The 24023-nt window shown below is 44.4% G+C and overlaps 1 protein-coding gene across 1 annotated transcript in view; it reads right to left on the minus strand.

The window, feature by feature from the left end:
• LOC123774736 (murinoglobulin-2) overlaps positions 1 to 24023 on the minus strand; it is a 308702-nt gene that overhangs the window by 181360 nt on the left and 103319 nt on the right. Inside the window, 2 exon segments of the mRNA XM_045769279.2 lie at positions 5080 to 5295; positions 8497 to 8593. Coding sequence (XP_045625235.2) covers positions 5080 to 5295; positions 8497 to 8593 — 313 coding nt within the window.

Raw genomic sequence — 24023 nt, forward strand, 5'->3', positions numbered from 1 at the left:
GTCTGGGCAAAGCCAGGCACCTTGTGAGAAGGTACAAAGCATCGTGGGCGTCCAAATCCCCTATTCTTCCCTCCATCCTCCTCAGGTCGTTCAGCTTTTCTTCGAGGACTCCCTCAATGGCGCTTGAGCCCAGAGGTGCCCCTAGAAGCACACTGTCGGTGGGAGCGATCACTTGGGCTCCTGGCAATATGATTCGCACTGCATCTATGGTTGGTTGGCTTGATGAAATGATTTCACACTTTAATGGGTTTAGGGTGAGTCCTAACTCCTCTCCCTTAGATTTCACCAGCTGTAGATCTTCTAGCAGGGACTCCTGTGCCCCTGCCAGGATGCCATCGTCCAGGAACCAGATGTTGAGTTCGCTGGTCAACCTGCTTGTGATCTCTTTAACAGCCATGCAAAAAAGAAAAGGGGCAAGTGGGTCTCCCTGCTGGACACCTTCTGCAGAAACAACTTCATGTTCCCCAAACAGCAGCGTCGATTCCCTACTGTACCCTGCTGAGACGAAGGGGAGTAGAGAAGGAAAGCTTGTTCGAACTGCTTCCAGTACCACATCCCTTTTTACCTGGTTGAAGGCATTTTTAAAGTCTAATTTAATTAATGCCTTATTTTCTGGGAGGTGCTTGATATAGGCTCGTGCTGCATGAGCTGCTGCTTCACAGCCATGGGGGACACCAAAACCTAGTTGATGGGGTCGAAGCATCGTCGCAGCATCTATGCTAATTTTTCTGACAGCTGCCCTAGCAACAAGGTACCGAAGTGTGTTACCCACGGGAATGGGTCTGACTCCACCATCTTTCTTCTTGAGGGCACAAAGGGATGCTCCAAAGAAAGAGGGTTTAATTGTATCTGGGATCAACCCAGAGAGGCAGTCGTTGACAAACTTCGTGACCTCTGACAATAGTGTCTCGGCAACTTCTCCGAGAACTGGGTTTACCATCTCCTTGAGGTGCTGAGGTCTTACTCCAGTGTATCCCCCTGCCGAGCCTGGCGGAAATGACATGATGGCTTTGTATACCTCTGACGCTTGGAGGAATAGAGGTCCCATGTCTGGGACATTTGTGTCCCGAGCAGTGGGCTCCCATGGTACTCTGGGAGGGTGCTTCTCTCTCAGTGAGTCGGCAGTTGCTGTATTTCTAAGGGCGATTGTTTCTTCGCTGGTAAGTAACCTAATTGCCCCTACTTTGTTGTCCTCTTCAATTTTTTTGGTCACTTGTGTTCCTAGTTTAAAATTGTCATTGGAACTCTTGGGTCTGCCACGAGGGTTTTTGCGTTGAGGAGGGATGGGGATCAAGTTGTCAGCTCTGGGGAAATTATTTATTGCCCTAGTGACTGATGAGGCTAGTGACTTGCCTCCTCTTGCAGGTACGCCTAAGCAAATATTGCCAAACAGGAGCAAATTATGCCATGCTTTGATGGTGGCCGCGGCATTAAGTTTTGCAGACCGTTCATTTACTTTCCTTAGAAGATCTGTATATTTCCCTGCTGCAAATGGGTGCGCTGCTTTAGGAATGTGGGGAAGAGTTCTGGTGGTGGATGCTTTTATGGCTCCCAGGAGGTCATCTGATGACATGAAGTTTGCTGTAATGTGTGGGGGTGCCGGGGGGACCTGTGGGCCTCTCTACAGGTGCCGTCCATGAACCCTCACAGTTGTTGTGTTGACGTAGGGTTCCATCGTTTCTAAGGCTGTGTGATTCGTCACACATCCGACACGATCCTCTGAGTCTGGGTCCTCTGGTTGCACGTCTGGGTGCACTGTTCCCAGGACCCTGTTCTTGGCTGAGGGGTTCCTGGTTAGTTGGTGGAGTCCCCTCCATCCCCTGGGCGGCCGGCGTGGGATGGATGACAGGGGTGGTGACGGCAGGGGTGGACACGGGTGGTGGCAGGAGGGGTGGCTAGCTGTCCCTCACACTCGCCACTTCTATGAGTACTTGTGTCTCCCTCCCTTTTGGGAGGAACCTGAATGCCTGCTGTGACCTGTGTCATATCTGGGTGCATGGAGGGTAGCACATCCCTGCCACAAACACTGTGTGGGCGGTGAATAGGTGGGTGGGAGACACCCAGGCGCAGGGTGGGCTGGGTGGTGGGATGGCAGGTACTGTGGTGCGGCGAGGCCGGCGGGCGGGGAGGAGGTTGGGGCTGACCGGGCATCGCTCAGCTTGTGGGGGGGTCAGGGTGACACTTAAACACTGGTATAATTTTCTTGTATATCACTCTGCACAATGGTGAATTATATATATATATATATATATATATATATATATGTTGCACCTAGTAGCCAGAACGTCGTACTCGGCCTGCAATGCAAGGCCCGATTTGCCTAATAAGCCAAGTTTTCCTGAATTATATATATTTTCTCTAATTTTTTTCTTATGAAATGATAAAGCTACCCATTTCATTATGTATGAGGTCAATTTTTTTTTATTGGAGTTAAAATTAACGTAGATATATGACCGAACCTAACCAACCCTACCTAACCTAACCTAACCTAACCTATCTTTATAGGTTAAGTTAGGTAGCCGAAAAAGTTAAGTTAGGTTAGGTTAGGTTAGGTTAGGTAGTCGAAAAGCAATTAATTCATGAAAACTTGACTTATTAGGCAAATTGGGCCTTGCATAGTAGGCTGAGAAGTGAGTTCTGGCTACTAGGTTCGACATATGGTGAAATCTAAGGGAGAGGAGTTAGGACTCACCCTAAACCCATTAAAGTGTGAAATCATCTCATCTAGCCAACCAACCGATAGATGCAGTGCGAATCATATTGCCAGGAGCCCCAGTGATCGCTCCCACCGACAGTGTGCTGTTAGGGGCACCTCTGGGCTGGAGCGCCATTGAGGTAGTCCTCGAAGAAAAGCTGAACGACCTGAGGAGGATGGAGGGAAGAATAGGGGATTTGGACGCCCACGATGCTTTGTACCTTCTCACAAGGTGCCTGGCTTTGCCCCGACTGACCTATTTCCTAAGGTGTGCTCCCTCCTTCTACAGCCCAAAATTAACAGAATATGACACACTCCTAAGGTCAATAACCGTGAAAGTGTTAAACCTCTCCCTGCAAGATGACCAATGGGACCAAGCAACGCTTCCAGTTAGACTCGGGGGGATAGGTAATTCGCAAGGCGACACAGTTAGCATTGCCGGCATTCTTATCCTCGACCAGAGCAACAGGTGAATTAGTTAAGGAAATACTACCGAAACACCTAAGAGACTCCATTGGGATTCATGATCCCAAATTCGCAGAAGGAGCCGGTCAGTGGGACACTCTTGTCAACTCTCATCCTCGACCGACTTTTCCAAATGACTGCAAACAGTCCAAATGGGATAGCCCCATAGTGGAGAACATCGCCACATCATTGCTGGAGGCAGCTTCCAGGAAGGACAAAGCACGTCTTCTAGCTGTGCAAGTGCCCCATGCCGGGGACTTCCTGTTGGCAGTCCCTAATTCCGCCTTGGGCACCCGCCTGGACCATCGGACCCTAAGTATTGGTGTTGCTCTGTGCCTTGCCGCCCCTATCTCCACCGAGCACCGGTGTATTTGTGGCCATGCACGGGCAGACCAATACGGCAGCCATGGTCTCATCTGTCGTAAGACACAGGGAAAGATTGCCAGACATGAAGCAGTCAATGACATCATCAAGAGAAGTTTGGCTTCAGCTGGGTGCCCAGCACAAAGGGAACCTCAGTTGTGCAGGCCTGACAACAGCCAAAAACGCCCAGATGGAGTCACCCTGCAGCCGTGGAGGGAAGGTAAACAGGTCGTGTGGGACTACACGTGTGCATCCACATTGGTTGATACCTATCTACCTTACAGCGCAGCTGAGGGAAGCGGGGCGGCCACCTTCAGGGAGACCCAGAAAACTAACAAGTACAGGGACCTAGAACGTTGTTACAGGTTCGTGCCAATAGGCTCTGAGACTCTGGGCGCCTGGGGTAAATGTGCACTTAAGTTCTTGAAGGAGCTGGGCGGGGAACTCATTGGGAAGACTAGAGACCCAAGAGCGGCCAGTTTTATGTTCCAGCGCCTCAGTGTCGCTGTTCAGAGGGGAAATGCGTGCTGTATCTTGGGTACGCACCCGACCCCCGAGGAGCTGGACGAGGTCTTCGAACACTGATTGGTATATTGTTATATTGTTATATAAGTGTGTGTTTTCTGTAAACTGTAGCATTGCATTATAATCATATAAAAAAAAATAATAGGGATGGTAGGAGAGGAAAAGATTAAAGTATTCAGTGAGAATCCACAAGGTCGTCTCTGAACACTATTTATTTTCTTCTTCGAGGATGTGGGTCAACACTATTTTTTTTTTTTTTTTTTGAGATATATACGAGAGTTGTTACATTCTTGTACAGCCACTAGTACGCGTAGCGTTTCGGGCAAGTCCCTGGAATACGATCCCCTGCCGCGAAGAATCGTTTTTTCATCCAAGTACACATTTTACTGTTGCGTTAAACAGAGGCTACAGTTAAGGATTTGCGCCCAGTAAATCCTCCCCGGCCAGGATACGAACCCATGACACAGCGCTCGCGGAACGCCAGGCGAGTGTCTTACCACTACACCACGGAGATTTTCTTCTTCGAGGATGTGGGTCCCTTTAATTAAACCAGTGGTGGTACCCCTAAATATAAATAAATAAATATATATATATATATATATATATATATATATATATATATATATATATATATATATATATATATATATATATATATATATATGCGAACAAGCCTGAATGGTCCCCAGGACTATATGCAACTGAAAACTCACACCCCAGAAGTGACTCGAACCCATACAGCCAGGAGCAACGCAACTGGTATGTACAGGATTAAGGCGTCCCTGTACATACCAGTTGCGTTGCTCCTGGCAGTATGGATTCGAGTCACTTCTGGGGTGTGAGTTTTCAGTTATATATATATATATATATATATATATATATATATATATATATATATATATATATATATATATATATATATATATATATATATAATTACAAGAAAAATGTGCATTACTAAATTAAATTTAATATGCACATGTAGTATCTGTTGTGCAGCAATTAATTTTTACAGGGTGATGTCAACAAACCTTGAGGGTGTAAGGAAGATTTGGCTTCATATAAGTGTCTTCGTAAATAGTTTTAAATTTGATGGCAGTACGAGAGATCGAGACAGAGGCGTCGTGTGTAATTTCAACTCCTGTACCTTCCTCAGTCACCACGGCTGAAGCCTTCAGACTGTACACATTGCAGTCGATGATCTTCATCTGTGCCGATGTTAACTCCACTTCTCTACACCCAGAGATCTGCAGAGAGAGAGAGAGAGAGAGACATTGCTGTATAATGTGTCAGTATATAATATCTACAACTCCTCTCCCGGGCCCATACTACCTATTTTTGTGCGTCGGGTGAGATAAAAACCATAGGCGATATAAAATTTTATTAATTTTAAATACTAATAATAATATATTTGCAACTGCAAGTTGCATGGAATTGTTGCAACTGCAGTTACTAGTAATTTGCAAGTGAAGCTGGTGGATTGTTTTGCAGCTTCGCAGTTGCTTGTAAGCTGCAACTGAAGTTGCTAGAATTTGTAACTGCGAGTTGCATGGAAATGTTGCATCTGCAGATGCTAGTGAATTTGCAAGTGAAGCTGTTTTTTTAGCTTCGCAGTTGCTAGTATACTGCAATTGCGAGTTGCAGCCTATGGTGTGCATGTGCAGGGATACTTGTTAAGTGACCTTAAAACTATTCTTGGATACACATTATACGTAAATAGGGGCACACGCACCCGAACAGAGTACGTAAATAAAGTATTCAGTGTTCGAGAAATCATCCCAGAACTATAAGTGGTACACTTAACAATAATAATGAAGGATGCATATCGCCTATGTACCGTTAATCCTAAATAACTATTACTAATTAACAATAATTACCACTTACATTAGTGTCTAACATTACATTACATGTGTAAATGATGACACAAGCTACATGCATACAGAAACATGGGAAGAGTATGCATGATGAAAGTGTATACTAGCATGATGAAAGTATATACATATGCGTACCAACAGTATGCATGATAAAAGCATATACATGCATACAGAGAGTATGCATGATGAGGGTGTATACACGAGTACAAAGAGTGGAGAATAAAAGAAGTCGTGGCGAGCATGTAAGTGTTGAACCTAACATTGCGCCGGGTGAAGGGTGATGGGGGACCAGGCCACCCCCTCCCCTGCTCACCGTGTGCACTGGGGAGTGGGGGGCTAAGGATGGCACCAGGGAGGAGGGAGGGAGGGGTGTTGACGGGGTGGGGGTGACTTGGCTGCCCGGCGAGGAGTGGAGCCGGTGCCTTAATAAAGTACCCGGCCTACAGTGTGCCGCCCGCCGCTCTGCAATAAAGACAAAAGGCTACACCCTGTGTACAATTTCCACCCTCCGATATATAATATAAATATACAATTTTATTAATTTTAAATATTAATAATAATATATATTTGCAACTGCAAGTTGCATGGAATTGTTTCAAATGCAGTTGTAAGTAATTTGCAATTGAAGCTGCTGGAATATGATCCCAGGGAGGTTACATTCCCTCTAGCAATAAGATCACGTGCTTGCTTCAAGAAACTCACTTCAAGCAGGTGAAGTTCTTGGAGGTAGTAGACTGATCTCTGATGTATTTTTTTGCTTTTCCTGTTTCTTCCTATAAGAAGCAAAGAACTCAGTTTTGTCTTGGCAATATCATTGTAGTGGGTGTCTGGCTATCTCAATTGCAAGCGCCACATTCAGTTCCTTAACCCTGTGTTTAATGCTGGAAAAGAGACAGCTCCTCTCGTAAATTAGATGTTCTGACAGTTCTTGGTACTCCAAGAATGATTCTCATCTTTCAAGTCTTTTCATATAGCTTTGGGAGTAAGTGCCCAAGACTAGTGCAACATAGTCTATGACGAAGCCTACATAGGCTGTGTACATCATTTTAAGCACGGCAATAAAGGTTCCATGCCCAGTCCAGGCTATAGCTTTCAGTGCCATGAGTCGACTTATACATGATTTCTATAGGTTAATGGAACTCCTCTTTCTTTCTCTTGTTAAAACCGACAGTGATCCCAAGATACTGATAGTGGTCAACCCACTCAAATGTTTCACGATTTGATGGCAGTCTTTCGTTTTCTCCCCGCTTGAGGTGAGTGCATAATTTTGTTTTGTTTATGGAGGGAGTGAAACCGAGTTCCACACACTTTCTTCCAAGGAGCTGAACGAACAGTTAAATTTTTTTTCAAAGGTGAAAGCTTGTATTAGGACATCATCTGCATATCCCACTTGTTGTGTTCCTTCCGGAAATTCAACACTTGCAATGGCATTCATGAGGATGTTGAACAGTGTGGGCTTAACACTCCTCCTTTAAGGGTCTCAAGTTCCATATTTATTGTAGAGACTGGCTGCCTTGAATCAGACCTCGGTTCTCGTCCCTGTGAGGTAGTCTTCAGTCCATTTCATGAGCTCTCCCCGTGACAGCAATACATGCAAGCACACGTAGGATCCCAGTCCCTTGTGTTTCATCGAACTCTCTTTTGATGTCAACAAATACAGAGTACTTTTGTACTCATAAGAGCACACACCACACATGAGATGCGTCACCATGACAACCACACATGGAAGCCGTCTCCATGACAACCACACATGGAAGCCGTCACCATGACAACCACACGTGAGTGACATTGCTATAGTGAAGGTGAAGTTGGTATTGGTAAAAGAAGTGGAAATAGCTAAGTAGTAGTTGTAGCTGTAGTAGCAGCAGCTGCTGCTATAGCAGAAGTGATAGCAACAGTGGTAGCAGCAGCAGCAGCAGCTGCTGTAGTAGGAATAGTAGCAACAGTAGTAGCAGCCCTAGCTACTGTAGTAGGAATAGTAGCAATTGTGGAAGTAGCAGCAGCTACTGTAGCCAGAGTTGTAGTAGCAGTGGTAAGAGTAGCAGCAGCAAAGTAGGAGTGGTAGCAACAGTAGTAGCAGTAGAAGAAATAGTTTTAGTTGTAGCGGCAGTAGAGGTACAGTAGGAGTTGTAGTGGCAGTAGAGGTACAGTAGTAGTTGTAATGGCATTAGAGGTACAGTAATAGCTGTTTTAGGAGTACAGGTTCAGTAGTAGCTGTAGTGGCATTAGAGGTACAGTAATTGCTGTTTTAGGAGTACAGGTTCAGTAGTAGCTGTAGTGGCATTAGAGGTACAGTAATAGCTGTTTTAGGAGTACAGGTACAGTAGTAGCTGTAGTGGCATTAGAGGTACAGTAATTGCTGTTTTAGGAGTACAGGTACAGTAGCAGCTGTAGTGGCATTAGAGGTACAGTAATTGCTGTTTTAGGAGTACAGGTACAGTAGTAGCTATAGTGGCATTAGAGGTACAGTAACCGCTATAGTGACAGTGACAGTGTTGCAGGAATATAATAATTGGAGTAGGACTTTCCTATTAATTACAACATTTCGTATAAAAATGTCTCGCTGATACTCACAGTAACATTCTCGGTGACTTTGGCTCTGCAGTCATTGCTCTCGCTGTTGTCCACAGTTAGTGACAGGTTGCCCTTGACGGCTTGTCCGAAGGTATACCTGTCAATTATGGCAAGTGGTTAGAGTGGTCCCCATACACAACAATGTGTAGCGTATACATTTATGAATACGTAAACATACAATCTCAACTTTCAGATATGCACTATCACATACAAGCTGGCACAATGAAGCTCACTCTCAAAATCACGAATGCATTAAAATAATAGTGACACTCGTTGAATATGGAAATTTATCAAATTCATTATCATAGATTTATATATATTTTATTGGCTGGGCCACTTGGAAATTCGAACCACCGACCCAATTAGCGTTAGGCAAAAGTTCTAAAACTGTACTATCAGATAAACACTAAATGAAAGATTTCAGACAACAAACCGGTGCCCAACTGCAATTTTATACCTTCACCATTTGCTACCAAGTACATAGCAATTAGTGATCCACGCCCACATGATATATAATGTCAACCCACACTATCGTGGAAATAACCATCTCATTCTGTTGACCGCTAGGAGACTAGAATACTAACTACACGAGCGTGAGGCACAATCTCTACCACTATGATATGAGACAGCCTACAACAGGAAAGATTTCACTGAGGCAACAATCTGCTGCCCAACTGAAATTTCAAACTTTTCCCGGCAGCTAATTAATGCATAGCAGTTAGTGATCCCACGCCCACACAATAATTAATTCAAAATAAATTTGTATAACTAAAAAACGAGTGCGAATGATAGCAGAACATGCTGTACTTAGATTACAGAGTGGGTTACTGTACCTTTAAGGGATCAGGAAGTAACACATGTGAACATACCATTATGAAGACATGTTGCTCCTACACCCTGTTTCAGTGACAGCAGGAAGAGTCCTCTAGGACAGGCCACATAATTGGTCACTGGTAATAGGGAAACCACCTGTCTCGCCACCTGTTGAACTGACCAAAATCTTTTCTGTGAGGTGAAACAGGCACGAACGGTCTCTTGACCACCGAGGAGCTCACGAGGTCATTATAAGCAGCACCAGCATACCTGAGAACCAGGCAGAACACCACTGCCCAATCACCTCTGTTGAGGTATAACCAGTGTGACACAAGACCAGTGTGAGACAGGACCAGTTTGACACAGGACCAGTGTGACACAGGACCAGTGTGACACAGGACCAGAGTGAATCAGGACCAGTGCTACAAAAGACCAGTGTGACAAAGAACCAGTGTGACACAGGACCAGTGTGACACAGGACCAGTGTCACACAGGACCAGTGTGACACAAGACCAGTGTGACAAAGGACCAGTTTGACAAGACCAGTGGGACACACCCTCAGCCCCCCCTCACAACCAGGGGCCCCCTTTCCTCCCCTCCCAGTCCCAGACCCTCCATGTTTACCTACTCCAGTGGAATCAATAGACACTGAGGATGGAGCAGAAAAGAGTCAGCTTCAAGGTGATGTACTCGAACATAGATGGGATTACAAGCAAGGGGAATGAACTTAGGGAAAGAGCACAAGAAGTAAGCCCAGATGTAATTGGACTCATGGAAACAAAACTCTCAGGAATCATAACGAATGCAGGTGTTCCCCCAGGATTACACTGTAATTAAGGAAAGAGAGGGAGGGTAGGGGAGGAGGCGGAATGGACCTACTCATGAGAAAGGAATGGAGTTTCAAGGAGATGGTTTTCACAGGCTGTGAAGGGTTTAAGAGACTACATAACAGGCACCATGACAATGGAGGACCAAGAGTATTAGTAGTAGTAGTAGTGATATATAACCCTCCACCAAATGACAAAAGACCCTGGCAAGAGTATGACAGAAACAACATGGCAATTAATAACATAATTAAGAGGGCAGCCTCTGCTGCCTGTAAAAATCGATCCTATCTGCTCATCATGGGGGACTTCAATTCACAGAAGGATAGACTGGGAGAACAATGAACTGCACGGAGGAGAAGAAACGTGAAGAACTAAACTTCTGGAGGTAGGCAACAAAAAACTTTTTTAAGCCAGCATGTCAGGAACCCACAAGAATGAGGGGAAATGATGAACCAACAAGACTCGACCTAGTCTTCACTCTGAATGACTCCGACATAAGGGAAATTGACTTCGAAGGCCCCAGTAGGAATGAGCGATCACAGTGTTACTGACGTTTGAGTATCTGGTCGAAGAAGGGCTAAAGTACTCGAGAAAGGGAACTGAAAGCATAAGGCTAGCATTCCGCAAGGGAAATTTGAGGAGATAAGAAAATTCCTAACGGATATAACATGAGAATCAGAGCTAAGGGGAAAGACTGCCCAAGACCCGATGGAATACATCTCACAGACGTGCAATTAGGAGGCAGCAGAAAAGTTTATCCCAGCCCAAACGGTAAAAAATGAAATTGCAGATGAGAAACCCATGGTTTAATAAGAGATGTAAGCTAGCTAAGCAACAAAGTAAAAGAGCACGGAGAAACTATAGAAATAACAGGACACTTGAGAGCAGAGAAGGTTACCAGAGAGTCAGGAATGAATACGTCAGGGTGAGAAGAAAGGCAGAAGGGCAATATGAAAACGACATAGCAAGCAAGGCTATGATCAAACCCAAATTGTTGCAAAGCCACATCAGGAGAAAGACAACAGTGAAAGAACAGGTAATGAAACCGAGAATAGGGGCAGACAGATTCACTACAAACGACAAAGAAGTGTGCAAGAAACTCAGTAAAAAAATTCCAGGAAGTCTTCACATTAGAGCAAGGAGAAGTTCCAGAGATAAGAGAAGGACGAACATTCGCTTTACACCGACGAGCCATCCAAAAACAAAGACGTCAACCCTCTCTACAGAACTGAGTCAATCTCCGGCAGGTCACAACAGCCGGCCAAAAAAACCATACTCTCAGCAAAGCGAGCATCGTGGGCAACATTCTGTGATAGCCTCAAACCCACCTTGCCACACTCAAAAGTCTGGGCTACATTTAACAGCATTAAAGGTCGCCCAACATTCCCTTCGTTCCCCCTGATGATCAACGGTTCACTTTGTCAAACGCCTCAAGAGCGTGCAAACGTTCTTGCTGAATGCCTTAAAGTTACCCTCTCAACACCATTCCTTCATGCCCAAGAACTCTCCCTCAGACAAGAAATTGACTGTGCCATATCGCTGCCCATGCTCGGCGTCGACAACATGTACACCTTAAGCGAGCTACGACTAGTCCTTAAATCACTTACCTATTGGCAAAGCAACTGGAGAGGATAGAATTCCATATGAACTCATCAAATATCTTCCATCAACTGCACATTGCACTCTTCTAAACCTTTTACAACCTATGCTGGCACTCACAGGACATATTCCTTCCCTCGCAAACCAGTATTATTCTTCCTTTCCTTAAACCAGGGAAAGACCCATCCCAACCTGCGTCATACAGACCTATCTCCCTACAATCATGCCTTAGTAAAGTCATGGAAAGGCTAGTACATACTCGCATCCAATGGTACCTTGAGTATAATGATATTATAGCGTCACTCCAAGCTGGATTTCGACCACAATGCTTCACGCTTGATCAAATACTTTGCCTTGAACATGAAATCCGCACCTCTCTCAGAAGCAGTAAATTTTGTCTTGTTCTCTAACTAGACCTCAAAGGAGTTTTTGATAGCATTCCTCATACTTGCCTCTTGGCAAAGCTTGCACGTTTAGGCGTATGGGGAAGATTACTTCTATGGTTACAGTCCTATCGTACGAACAGGACCTCTAAAGTCTTTATACAAGGCGAGTTTTCCGATGGTATTCTAATACAAACGGGTGTCCCACAAGGCTACATACTAAGCCCAACCCTATTCACTGCATTCTTAGCAGATTTGCCTAACACCCGATCCTGTTCACCTCTCGGCGTACTGCCGACGACTTAATATTGTATTATTCAGACACTGTTCCTACCTGAATACAGTCCTCAACAATGCAAACCAGCACTTGACCACTCATAGATTGGACACAACGATGGGGCCTTCAAGTTAGTACTACCAAAACCTGTTATCAGATTTTCATTAAAAAAAAGACTACTTCATCTACCCACCCTCACAGTACACAACACTCCCATCCAACACGTACGAAAACATAAATACTTTGGCATGACCTTAGACTCCCCCTTACTTACCTGGAAGGTACACATTCAACATCTCAAACAGACGACACAACCCCAACTCGCCATACTTAAAGCCCTCACTGGCACCACTTGGGGAGAACACCATAAAATCTTGCTCCGTTTCTATACAACCTACATTCGCAGCCAACTAGACTATTGTTGCCTAGCATATGCGTCGGCTGCGCCTACTAACCTACAGAGCCTCGAGGTCATACAAAACAATGCCATGCGACTTATATGTGGCGCAATGCGTTCCACTCCTACCCTCTGACTCTACGGGGAAACGGGCCTCACAAGCTTAGCCGCCAGACGAGACATTATGTGTGCCAACTATCTGTCACTCTGTACCAGTGCTCACCAGACACACCCATACAGATCAAAAATTAACCTAACAGTTAACCCACATAACCCCCGCTTCCGAGCCATTCACTCGCAACCTTTCCTCACACGGGCTACAAATAACCTCAATATAGACCTCTCTCTACTCCAAAACTCGGAAACCCAATTTACTGATCCCCCTATTCCACCTTGGCTTTATACAACTCCTAATACATCAATACAACTCGAAGACAACATTCCAAAATCTGCACCAAATTCAGCCATAGCCTCAGTCTTTACCTCAACAATGGAAAATTGCTACCCAAATACTACAGTAATTTATACAGATGGGTCTCGCATCATCATAAACAACGTACCCTCGGTCACTAGCGCTGTATGGATACCGGAATACCATCTCAAGCAGGGATGGCGGTTACCAAACCAACTATCTATTTTCACGGCGGAATTATATGCCTTATATCAAGCTCTCCAAATAATCACAACATTACCAGTTGGGATATATACAATCTGTAGTGACTCCAAGAGCGTGATTCAAGCAATTACATACTCTTCAAAAACGTGCAAGGAGATTGTCTACCCATGCCTTCAACTTCTTCATAAACATCAATTGAACGGTTATGACACCTCTATCCAATGGGTCCCAGCGCATTGTGGTATTCTCCATAATGAACTTGTAGACCAACTAGCCAAAGCGATGCACAACACGCCTCACATTACCCATCATCCAATTTTCCATGTTGCACGTAAAGGAGACTTCAAAGATACTATCTCCCAAAATTTTGCAACAAACTGGAAAACGTCATGCTCACCTTTGCACTATGGGTCCATCAAAAGAAATGGGATACTTGGAAACATGTCCGATATAAAAGCAGAGAAATTGATGTAACGATGACCAGATTAAGGCTGGGACACTCCAAACTACCAGCACACAGCTCTAAGTACAGAACAGACATCAGTGAACTCTGCATTCACTGTCAGATGCCTGAAACAGTCGAACACTATCTCCTGCACTGTTTCCGACATCATAGTGCCAGAGTAAACTTCAGACAAGTATTTATCGTGCTTAAAATACCCTTCACCATCGAGCATATATTAGAAGGCGGTGACCACTCGTTACAGGAAAAATAACAAATAGTTAAGGCACTGGCTAAATATCTGCAGTCGACCAACAAATTGGGTCACATCTGACCCGCGCCACATTTATACCTGGCGCCACCAACAGCCAAACACAGAAAACAACTGCTTCGTCGCAACACCGTGGATCAGCTGACGCCATAAACACAACACACCGCCCTACGGTGCGGCAAGTCTCCCTCTAACACACACCTCTGTTTTAGTCGCCGCTCCTCTATCTACAGCACAACGCAACAAGTATCTTTGAAACTCTGATCATCCTCAACATAAACGCGTCTACCAACATCTGCACTGGTGCAGTTATCAGGAGGACAAACCCTTCATGCAAATTGCACCTACTGTCAAAAAGAAGAAAGAAAAGAAGTTTTTTGAGAAAAGAAGTTTTTGAAGAAAGAAAAAAAGTTTTTGAAGAAGAAGAAAGAGAATTTATTATTACTATTATTATTATTTTCTACCACAGACGTGGCCACACATTTACAGTGCTATCAGCATATATACCTTTTCTTCTGTTCTCCATGGACAGGGTTAGAGATGTGTTAAACATACAGTTCATGGGTTTATTGAACAATCAACCACAGAAGGTGATTCGGTGCTTTTAAAATGCTAAGCTAACCTACATACGTAAATTCATAGATACACAGATTTACGTATGCTCTACACAAAATGTTCGATGTGTCTTTTACATAGTGTCATTAATGTGCATTTACAAAGGTGAAATGTAATTCTGATCAGCTTCCATATATTCTTTATACACATACATATACATACACACATACATATACGTTCATATACATATATACACACACATACATTTGTCTCTTTTACTCTGACAGGGTGAGATAACTGATAGAGAAACTACTGTGCAATTGAGCACTTAATCACTGAAGGTGATTAAGGTGCTTTTACAAGTTCAGGTTATATAGTTACATCACATACATATATTGTATAACTGATACATTACATGGTCAATCTTGGGTACAAGTCCAATATATCATCAAGTGTTCCAGTACTCATATAGTAATTACACAGTTCAGCATACCTTAGCCCAGGAGGACGAAAGTCAGTCAGTATGGGACATTCTACAATCTAATGTTCAAGAGAGTGCATGTTTTCTCTTTCACAAAGTTGACACATTGTGTACTCGGCATTTGGGTTTTGAGAAAGCTGCCAAATACGTCTATATCCCTGGCGTATTCTGGCCACTATAACATCACATTGCCGGGTTCTTGTTCTATTAGTCCCGTATGTGAATGTCTCCTCACGATATCTATCATAATATTTAATGCTACAACTTTCAGGTCTATGTGAATTTGTTAGGTCTGTGATATCTTCATTAGATATTTATTTAAGTATTCTCTTTGTCACTTCTAATGAAACACCCTCACAGGAGGCAGCTAGATGCACATGCCAGCTAATGGAAAGGAAAAGAGCTGTAGTAGTGACAGGTGTGAAGGAACAAGAGGGTTCCACAAGGGAGGAATGGAGGATTAAAGACAAAGCTGCAGTGGCAGGGATATTGAAGGAGATAGGAATGGAAGGGGCTGAACGAGACATAGAACAGTTTTTCCAGATTGGCCAGTACAACAGAGACAAAAAGAGATTGATCAAGGTAGTATTCAAGAGCGAGGACATCAAAGAGGACATCCTAGTAAAGAAGAGCAAACTGAGGTATGCAAGGAACTACAAAGAGGTATATGTTCAGAGGGACATGACCAGAGACGAGATAGTAAGGGCAGCAGATGCAAGGAAAAGGTGCAAGGAGAGGGAAGGGAGCCAGGGAACCTCAGCCTCCAACCCAGCAATCCCAGAGGGGAGTGGGGAACCCCAATCCAGCAACTCAGGAACCCCAGGGGGGAATGCAACACCCCAGCCCACCACCCAATAGGGACCCCCCTATCCCCCAGCACAAACCCTTCCTTGCCCCTGCACAATGCCCATCATAAAACCCAAATCCTCCCTCTCCCCTTACCCCAAGTATCCCCTGCTTTCCCAGCCCCTGGTCTTCTTCCTGCCCCAAGCAGGCCCAGGCGAGACCTAAGCCCTCCATCCCCCACTCCACCTCCCCACAAACCCCTGTTAACTACACCACAGAAGGGCATGCCCTCTCCCCAAGCAAGCAATCCCTGCCCCCTCACCCCCAGGGCTTCTTCCTGCCCAAAGCAGGCCTGAGCAAGGCCTAAGTCCTCCATCCCCCACTCCACCTCCCCCTGAACCCCTGGCAACTACCTCACAGGAGGATGAGGCTACTCAAGTAGCAATGACCATGGAACAACGTCATACACTTGTGGGGAGTGAGGGTGAAATTGGATATAAGAAAGTGAGCTTCAAGGTAATGTACTCAAACATTGATGGGATTACCAATAAAGCAAGTGAACTAGCAGAAAGGGCGCAAGAAGAAAGCCCTGATGTAATAGGACTCACAGAAAAAAAATTGTCAGGAGTCATAACAGATGCTGTGTTTCCAAAGGACTACTATATAGTAAGGAAAGAGAGGGACGGGAGAGGAGGCGGAGGAGTGGCCCTGCTGATAAGGAAAGACTGGAGTTTTGATGAGATGGAAATTCCGGAATGTGGCTGGTTCAAAGATTATATAACAGGAACTATAACAATGGGTGGACCTAAGATAATAGTGGCAGTCATTTACAACCCTTCCCTAAATGACAGAAGACCTAGACAGGAGTTTGATAGGAACAACATGGCAACCATTAATATAATAGAGAGAGCAGCTTCAGTTGCCTGCAGGAATCATGGGCGATTTCAAATGGAAAGATAGACTGGGAGAATGGGGACCCACATGGTGGTGCAGATACGTGGAGAACCAAACTCTTGGAAGTGGTAACAAGGAACTTTCTGAGCCAGCATGTCAAGGAACCCACAAGAGTGAGAGGCAATGATGAACCAGCTAGACTCGACTTGATATTCAGCCTGAATGAGTCAGTAATAAGGGAAGTCACAGTTGAGGCCCCCATAGGAATGAGTGAACACAGTGTACTGACCTTTGAGTACTTGGTGGAGGTAGGGATAACCTATCCAAGGATAGGATCGGAGGGAAAAAGACTAAATTACCGAAGAGGAAAATATGAGATGAAGAACTTCCTCAGGGGAATACAATGGGAAACAGAACTTAGAAACAAGAATGAGCAGAACATGATGGATTTTGTCACCCAGAAGTTCCAGGAAGCTGCAAACAGGTTATCCCCGTCCAAAAGGAGAAAAACGAAAAACAACAGAAAAACCCATGGTTCAACCAGGAATGCAAGGTAGCAAAGGTACTGAGTAAAAGAACATGGAGAAACTACAGGAATAACAGAACACCGGAGAGCAGGGACAGATACCAGAGGGCCAGAAATGAGTACCTCAGAGTGAGGAGGGAAGCGGAGAAACAGTTTGAAAATGACATAGTGAGTTAAGCCAAGACCCAACCAAATCTGCTCCACAGCCACATCAGGAGGAAAACAGCAGTGAAGGAACAAGTGATGAAACTGAGAAAAGTGGAGAACAGATACACAGAGAATGACAAGGAGGTGGTGAAGAACTCAACAAGAGATTCCAGGAGGTCTTCACAATAAAACAAGGAGAAGCCCCTGCACTAAATGAGGAGGCGGCAAACCAAGCAACCTTGGAGGAATTTGACCTCACCAGTGATGAGGTCAAAAGGTGTCTGCTGGAGCTGGATGTGACAAAGGTTGTTGGGCCTGACAGAATCTCTCCATGGGTACTAAAGGAAGGTGAAGAAGCACTAAGTGTGCCACTATCTATGGTGTATAACAGGTCACTGGAAACAGGAGACTTACTAGAAAGTTGGAAGACAGCTAACATAGTCCCAATATACAAGAAGAGTGACAGGCAAGAGGCACTGAACTACAGGCCAGTTTCCCTATCTTGTATACCATGCAATGTGATGGAGAAGATCGTGAGGAAAAGGCTCGTAGAGCATCTGGAGGGAAATAACTTCGTAACGCACCACCAACATGGGTTCAGGGATGGTAAATCGTGCCTCACAGGTTTAATAGAATTCTATGACCAGGCAACAATAATTAAGCAAGAAAGAGAAGGGTGGGCCGACTGCATTTTCCTGGACTGCCAAAACGCCTTTGACACAGTACTCCATAAAAGGCTGTTAAAAAAGTTGGAGCAACAGGCAGGAGTAAAAGGGAAGGTGCTCCAGTGGACAAGGAAGTACTTAAGCAATAGGAAACAGCGAGTAACGGTGAGGAGATAGACATCAGAGTGGCGAGATGTCACCAGCGGAGTCCCACAGGGCTCAGTACTTGGACCCATCCTGTTTCTAATATATGTAAACGATCTTCCGGAGGGTATAGACTCGTTCCTCTCAATGTTTGCTGATGATGCAAAAATTATGAGAAGAATCAAGACGGATGAACATAGACAGAGACTACAGGTTGACCTGGACAAACTGGAGGAATGGTCTAGAAAATAGCTGCTAAAGTTCAACTCAGGAAAGTGCAAGGTAATGAAATTAGGCGAAGGGAGCAGAAGGCTGAACACAAGGTATCATCTGGGAGGTAAAATCCTACAAGAGTCAAATAGAGAGAAAGATCTGGGGGTTGATATCACACCGAACCTGTCCTCAGAGGCCCACATCAAAATAATATCATCAGCGGCATATGCTAGACTGGCCAACGTAAGAACTGCCTTTAGAAACTTGTGTAAGGAATCGTTCAGGACCCTGTATACCACTTATGTAAGACCAATCCTGCAGTCCATACCTAGTTAAACACAAGACAAATTTAGAGAAGATTCAGCGGTGTGCCACCAGGCTCGTCCCGGGACTGAGAGGAATGAGCTACGAGGAAAGGCTAAAGGAGCTGAACCTCACATCCCTGGAAAACAGAAGAGTAAGGGGAGACATGATAACCACTTACAAAATTCTCAGGGGAATTGACAGGGTGGACAAAGACAAACTCTTCAGCACGGGTGGGACACGAACAAAGGGACACAGGAGGAAACTTAGTACCCAGATGAGCCACAGAGACGTTAGAAAGAATTTTTTCAGTGTCAGAGTAGTTAATAAATGGAATGCACTAGGAAGTGATGTGGTGGAGGCTGACTTCATACACAGTTTCAAATGTAGATATGATAGAGCCCAGTAGGCTCAGGAATCTGTACACCGATTTGCGAGGCGGGACCAAAGAGCCAAAGTTCAACCCCCGCAAGCACAATTAGGTGAGTACAATTAGGTGAGTACCCATATCAATTTCTACCACTGTTTTTCTGCAGGCAGTCTTTGAAAGCATATCAACAGTGTCATGCCTTGAGATGCCAACATGTGATGGTATCCATAGGAATTTAATTTCAAATCTGTTTTCTTTAGCAGCAAAAACATTCATTCGAATATCACTGACTATTTTCTGGGTGTCACTACTATGTGCGTTCAATGCCTGGAGTGCACTATGCGAATCACAGTATGTAAGTCCACTGCCTTTGTCTTTTAAAAATTCAGTACCAAGGTATATGCCTGCAAGTTCGGTTTGAGTTGTACTTGCCCAGTCATTGACGCGCTTCATTGCTGTATGTACGAGAGAAGATTGTTCAAATATGTTACATGCACATCCGGTATATCGTCCACCTTCTTCTACAGAGCCGTCGGTATAGCACTGATAAACATCGTTACCCATACTCTGAGTACTTTCAGTGATGCTTTTCAGTGTTAACTGTTTTAATAATGTAGTGTGCACACTATCTTTCTTGGGCGCATTTACAAAATCAACTGATAGATCCCAGTTATCCCATGGAGTAATTGGTTGATTAATCATTAATTGAGTTGGATACATATTTAATATTTTGAAGGAGTTGGCTACCTTGTAGAACCAAAATACATAATCAGATTTCGTTCTTTTTCTATAGACCTCAGGTGAGTGCAGCATATTAGAAAGTTTAGCTTGAAACTTCATGTGTTGCCTAGATCTACTCAATGCCTTCACGCCGAAAACTGTGCTAATAGACAAAATTCTCACTCACTCTCACTAGAGAAGAAATAAGTTAACCAGGCAGCACTAGAGGAATTTGAGATTACCAGTGGGGATGTAAGGAGGCTTTTGCTAGAGTTGGATGTGACAAAGGCTATGGACACGGATGGAATGTGGCCATGGATACTAAAGGAAGGAGCAGAAGCACTGTGCCTGCCTCTCTCCATAGTGTATAACAAATCACTGGTAACAGGTGAACTGACAAAAATTGGAAGGCGGCAAACGTAGTCCCGTTATACAAGAAGGGGATAGACAGGACACTGAACTACAGGCCAGTGTCCCTAACTTGCATACCATGCAAGCAAATTGAGAAAATTGTGCGAAAAAAACTAGTGAAACATCTAGAGCCTAGATGACCTGTACACAGGACCAGCGTGGTACAGGACCAGAGTGACACAGGACAAGTGTGACAAAGGACCAGCATGACGCAGGATCAGAGTGACAGGGAACTAATGTGACACAGAACCAGTGTGACACAGGACCAAAGTGACACAGGACCAACATGGCGCAGGACCAGAGTGATACAGGACCAGTGCGACACAGGACCAGCGTGGCACAGGACCAGAGTGACAGAGGACCAGTGTGACTGTTACGACCCTGGATTCCTTAGTTGGAAACCAGAGTTCAAATTGAGCTCTAAATGATTACTTTACATTAATGGATAGGAGTGCTGATGCGCTTTTGTTCCTATATTCCTTAGCCAGACGTAAGACGAATCTTGTTTCTCATAGAGCATTCAGACTCTTGAGGTTGTTGTTGAATAATTATAACAGTGAACTAATTTTCAGCTATTCTTAGAATGTTTAAGGGAAATAATAAGGAATGTCTGAGTAAACTTGGGTTGATGTCTGCTGTACGATCAGCTGAATATCCGTCCCGGCAACAAGTGAGTGGGAGACAGGAGGACGCTGGTTCCTTCTTCTCTGTTCGGGCTGTGGTTGTGACAACATCTTTCCTGTGTGGCTTTGTCTCTATTCTCCTCCTCCTTCTCCCTTTCCCTTACCTTAAGCTGCCGTAACCGCTAAGTTAAGTATCATTCTGTGTAACCGTGCTACTAGCTAGGCTTGTGAGATTTGTATAGATATTGTGTAGTATAAGCCAGTGTTTTGGGCATCCCTAGGTGTTTATGTTGTGATAGGGTACCATGTGGGGCTTACTACCCCAAGATGCTTCAAGCTTTCGAGTTCTTTACAAGTAGACTTTACCCTAGCTTGTCCTAATTGTAAAACCTTGTATCTTGCTTATGTGGACCAAGGCTTTTAACGTAAGATAGTGTGGTAAAGTAGTTATTGTTATTGTTGTTAATGTATATGTGGGGTTGTTAAGACGGTTTAATAAATAAGTTAGTTTTTAAAAGAGTATCCATTCTTCCTGTGTAGGGGGGTCAGTGATCATCCGCTAGATTGATATATTTTCATTAAGCCACTAAATTAATATGGTTTTATGTTCTTATTGGGGGCCGGGCCTATCTGATCTCCACTAATTTTGATATGTCCTGATTCTAGCTGTTGGCCCTTCCCATTAATACTCATTACCACCCATAACAGTAAGCAAAATTCTTAACAAGAGGTTGGCCTGACCGGGAGGAACCTTTTAAGTGTAAAAAACTAGATTTTTGAGTGCCAAAACTAAAATTCTTGAATTCTGCAGAATGGTTGTGTGGTAGCCTAGGGCCCAGCTCAACATAAGATACATCTTGCACTGACTGGACACCCAGCTGGATCTCTTCATGATTGAGATGAGTGTGGCCTTGTGATAGGGGCCGTGCATTTTTTTTTTCCAATTTTAATTTTTTATTTTTTACTTTGGCTAGGAGCTAGATAAATTAGTGATAGCGGCAAAATTGCAGGAACTGGCAAATGAGCCTTCAGTGGTAGAGATTAAGAAACTCACTAAATCTAATTTAGTATTGTTAGGCAATGAATTTGGCCTCGAGTTAAATGACGCTGATAAAAAGTGGACTTTGGTGAATGAAATATTACAACATTGCATAGACCAAGATCTATTGCCAAGTGATACACCTTTATGCCAGCTTAGCCAAGCTGAAAATGCAGCTCTTAGGGACAGAGAGATAGCACTAGAATTAGCGAAAATAAGACTAGAGGAGCAAAGACTTAAAACCGAGGAGGCTAAATTTAGAGTGAATACCACTGCCTGTGGTTTGAATCCCCGGCAGGTTACCACCTGCCGGGGATTCAAACCCCAGGCATTATGATAAAAAGCATAACTTGCCTGAATTTTCAGATTCAGACCCTGAAAGTTTTTTCAACCATTTTCAGAGATTGGCCATGTCCATGAACTGGCCAAAGGAAGAGTGGGTGAAAATCCTACAGGGAAGACTTAAAGAGAAAGCCCAAGATATTTTTATAACCATGCCTGACGACGAGTGTTTTGAATATAGTAAAGTCAGGGAACAGATTTTGAGAGCATATGAAATAACGCCTGAAGCTCACCACCAAGCTAATCGCAACCTTAGGCCAACTCACAACCAACCTCTCACTGAATTTGCCAATGACCAAATAAGATTGTTTGAAAAATGGATTCGGTCGGCTAAAGCCGAAACATACGAGGCACTTAAAAATTTAGTTTTAGCAGAGAACTTTATTGATAATATGCCAGAGCCTGTAGCACGGTACCTTAGAATGAAGGACAGAGGTAGATTCTAATATTATGGATTTGGCCAAGATGGCAGAAAACTACCAGATGGCGGGCAAAAGGCCAAATAAAAATAACTATATCCCACAGAGTAACAAAACTTATACCCACAGCCAGTCCAGACCAGCTCATTCTAACCCATTAACTAATGCACCTTCTAGTTTCAGACATAACTAACCCTGTTAAAGTGTCTAGCCCCACAGGCACCTAAGAGTGAACCGAAGGGTAATTCTGTTAGTAATGTCTCTTCTCCCCGACGTTTTGTGGTCACTGTAATCGTCCAAACAACACTATTAGCCGTTGTTGGCAACTGCACCCAGAAAAAAGACCCAATGCTCTTGATGTGACACTGGGCTTGAGGCCTTCTGAAGGGTTAGGGAGTAAGACCTCCAACCCACAGTGGTTGAACCTGCTTACCCCATTCTTGTCGAAGGGAAGACTTTTGTCTGAGGGTTCTTCCTGGAAGGACGTGGTGAGCTTCCGAGAAACCGGTGCCATCCAGACTTAATCTTGGAGAGTGCTTTGCAAGGTGCCAACACTCTCGACACTGGAGAGGTAGTACTGGTTGATGGTGTCACTAGTGATACTCGAGCAATACCCCTCCGTAAGATTACCCTGGAATCTGATTTCCACAAGGGTGTTTGACCAGTCGGAGTCACTTCTTACTTACCTTTCCCTAATGTTGATGTAATATTGGGTATTGATTTAGCAGGGGATAAGGTAGGGAACTCCAGACTGCCTATTATGTTGCCTACTCCTAAGGTTTCCCTGGATCTACCCGCCGCAGAGGATAATGTTGTGTACCCTGCGTGCGCGGAGACCAGGTCTATGGGACTTAAATGTAATGGCAGCCCTGTGGTTGCCAAGGTGGTAAATCCCGAGGACACGAGGAACTTTCTGAGTGGTGAAAGCCAAGTAGACCTTGCAGACACGTTCATGGCCCGACTCGATGACGAGGCGGAGGACATTGTGGAGAGCCTACCATCGCCTCCTACTGAGAGTAGTGAGGAGGTGGAGGAGAACACTGTTGAGCCTCGGCCAATGGCATCTGACCAAGGCATGGATGCCTCCTTGAGTGATTTACAGAAAGCTGACCCCAGTCTTGCAGAATGTCATGTTGTAGCTCTCTCTAAGGAGGAGATTGTAGATGCAGCAACTGGGTACTACTACAATGATCAGATTTTGATGAGAAAATGGAGACCACAGAGTGCTCCCTTATCAAATGAGTGGGAGGTAGTTCACCAGGTT

This window comes from Procambarus clarkii, chromosome 68 (genome assembly GCF_040958095.1).
Source record: "Procambarus clarkii isolate CNS0578487 chromosome 68, FALCON_Pclarkii_2.0, whole genome shotgun sequence".
In the NCBI taxonomy this organism is placed as follows: domain Eukaryota; kingdom Metazoa; phylum Arthropoda; class Malacostraca; order Decapoda; family Cambaridae; genus Procambarus; species Procambarus clarkii.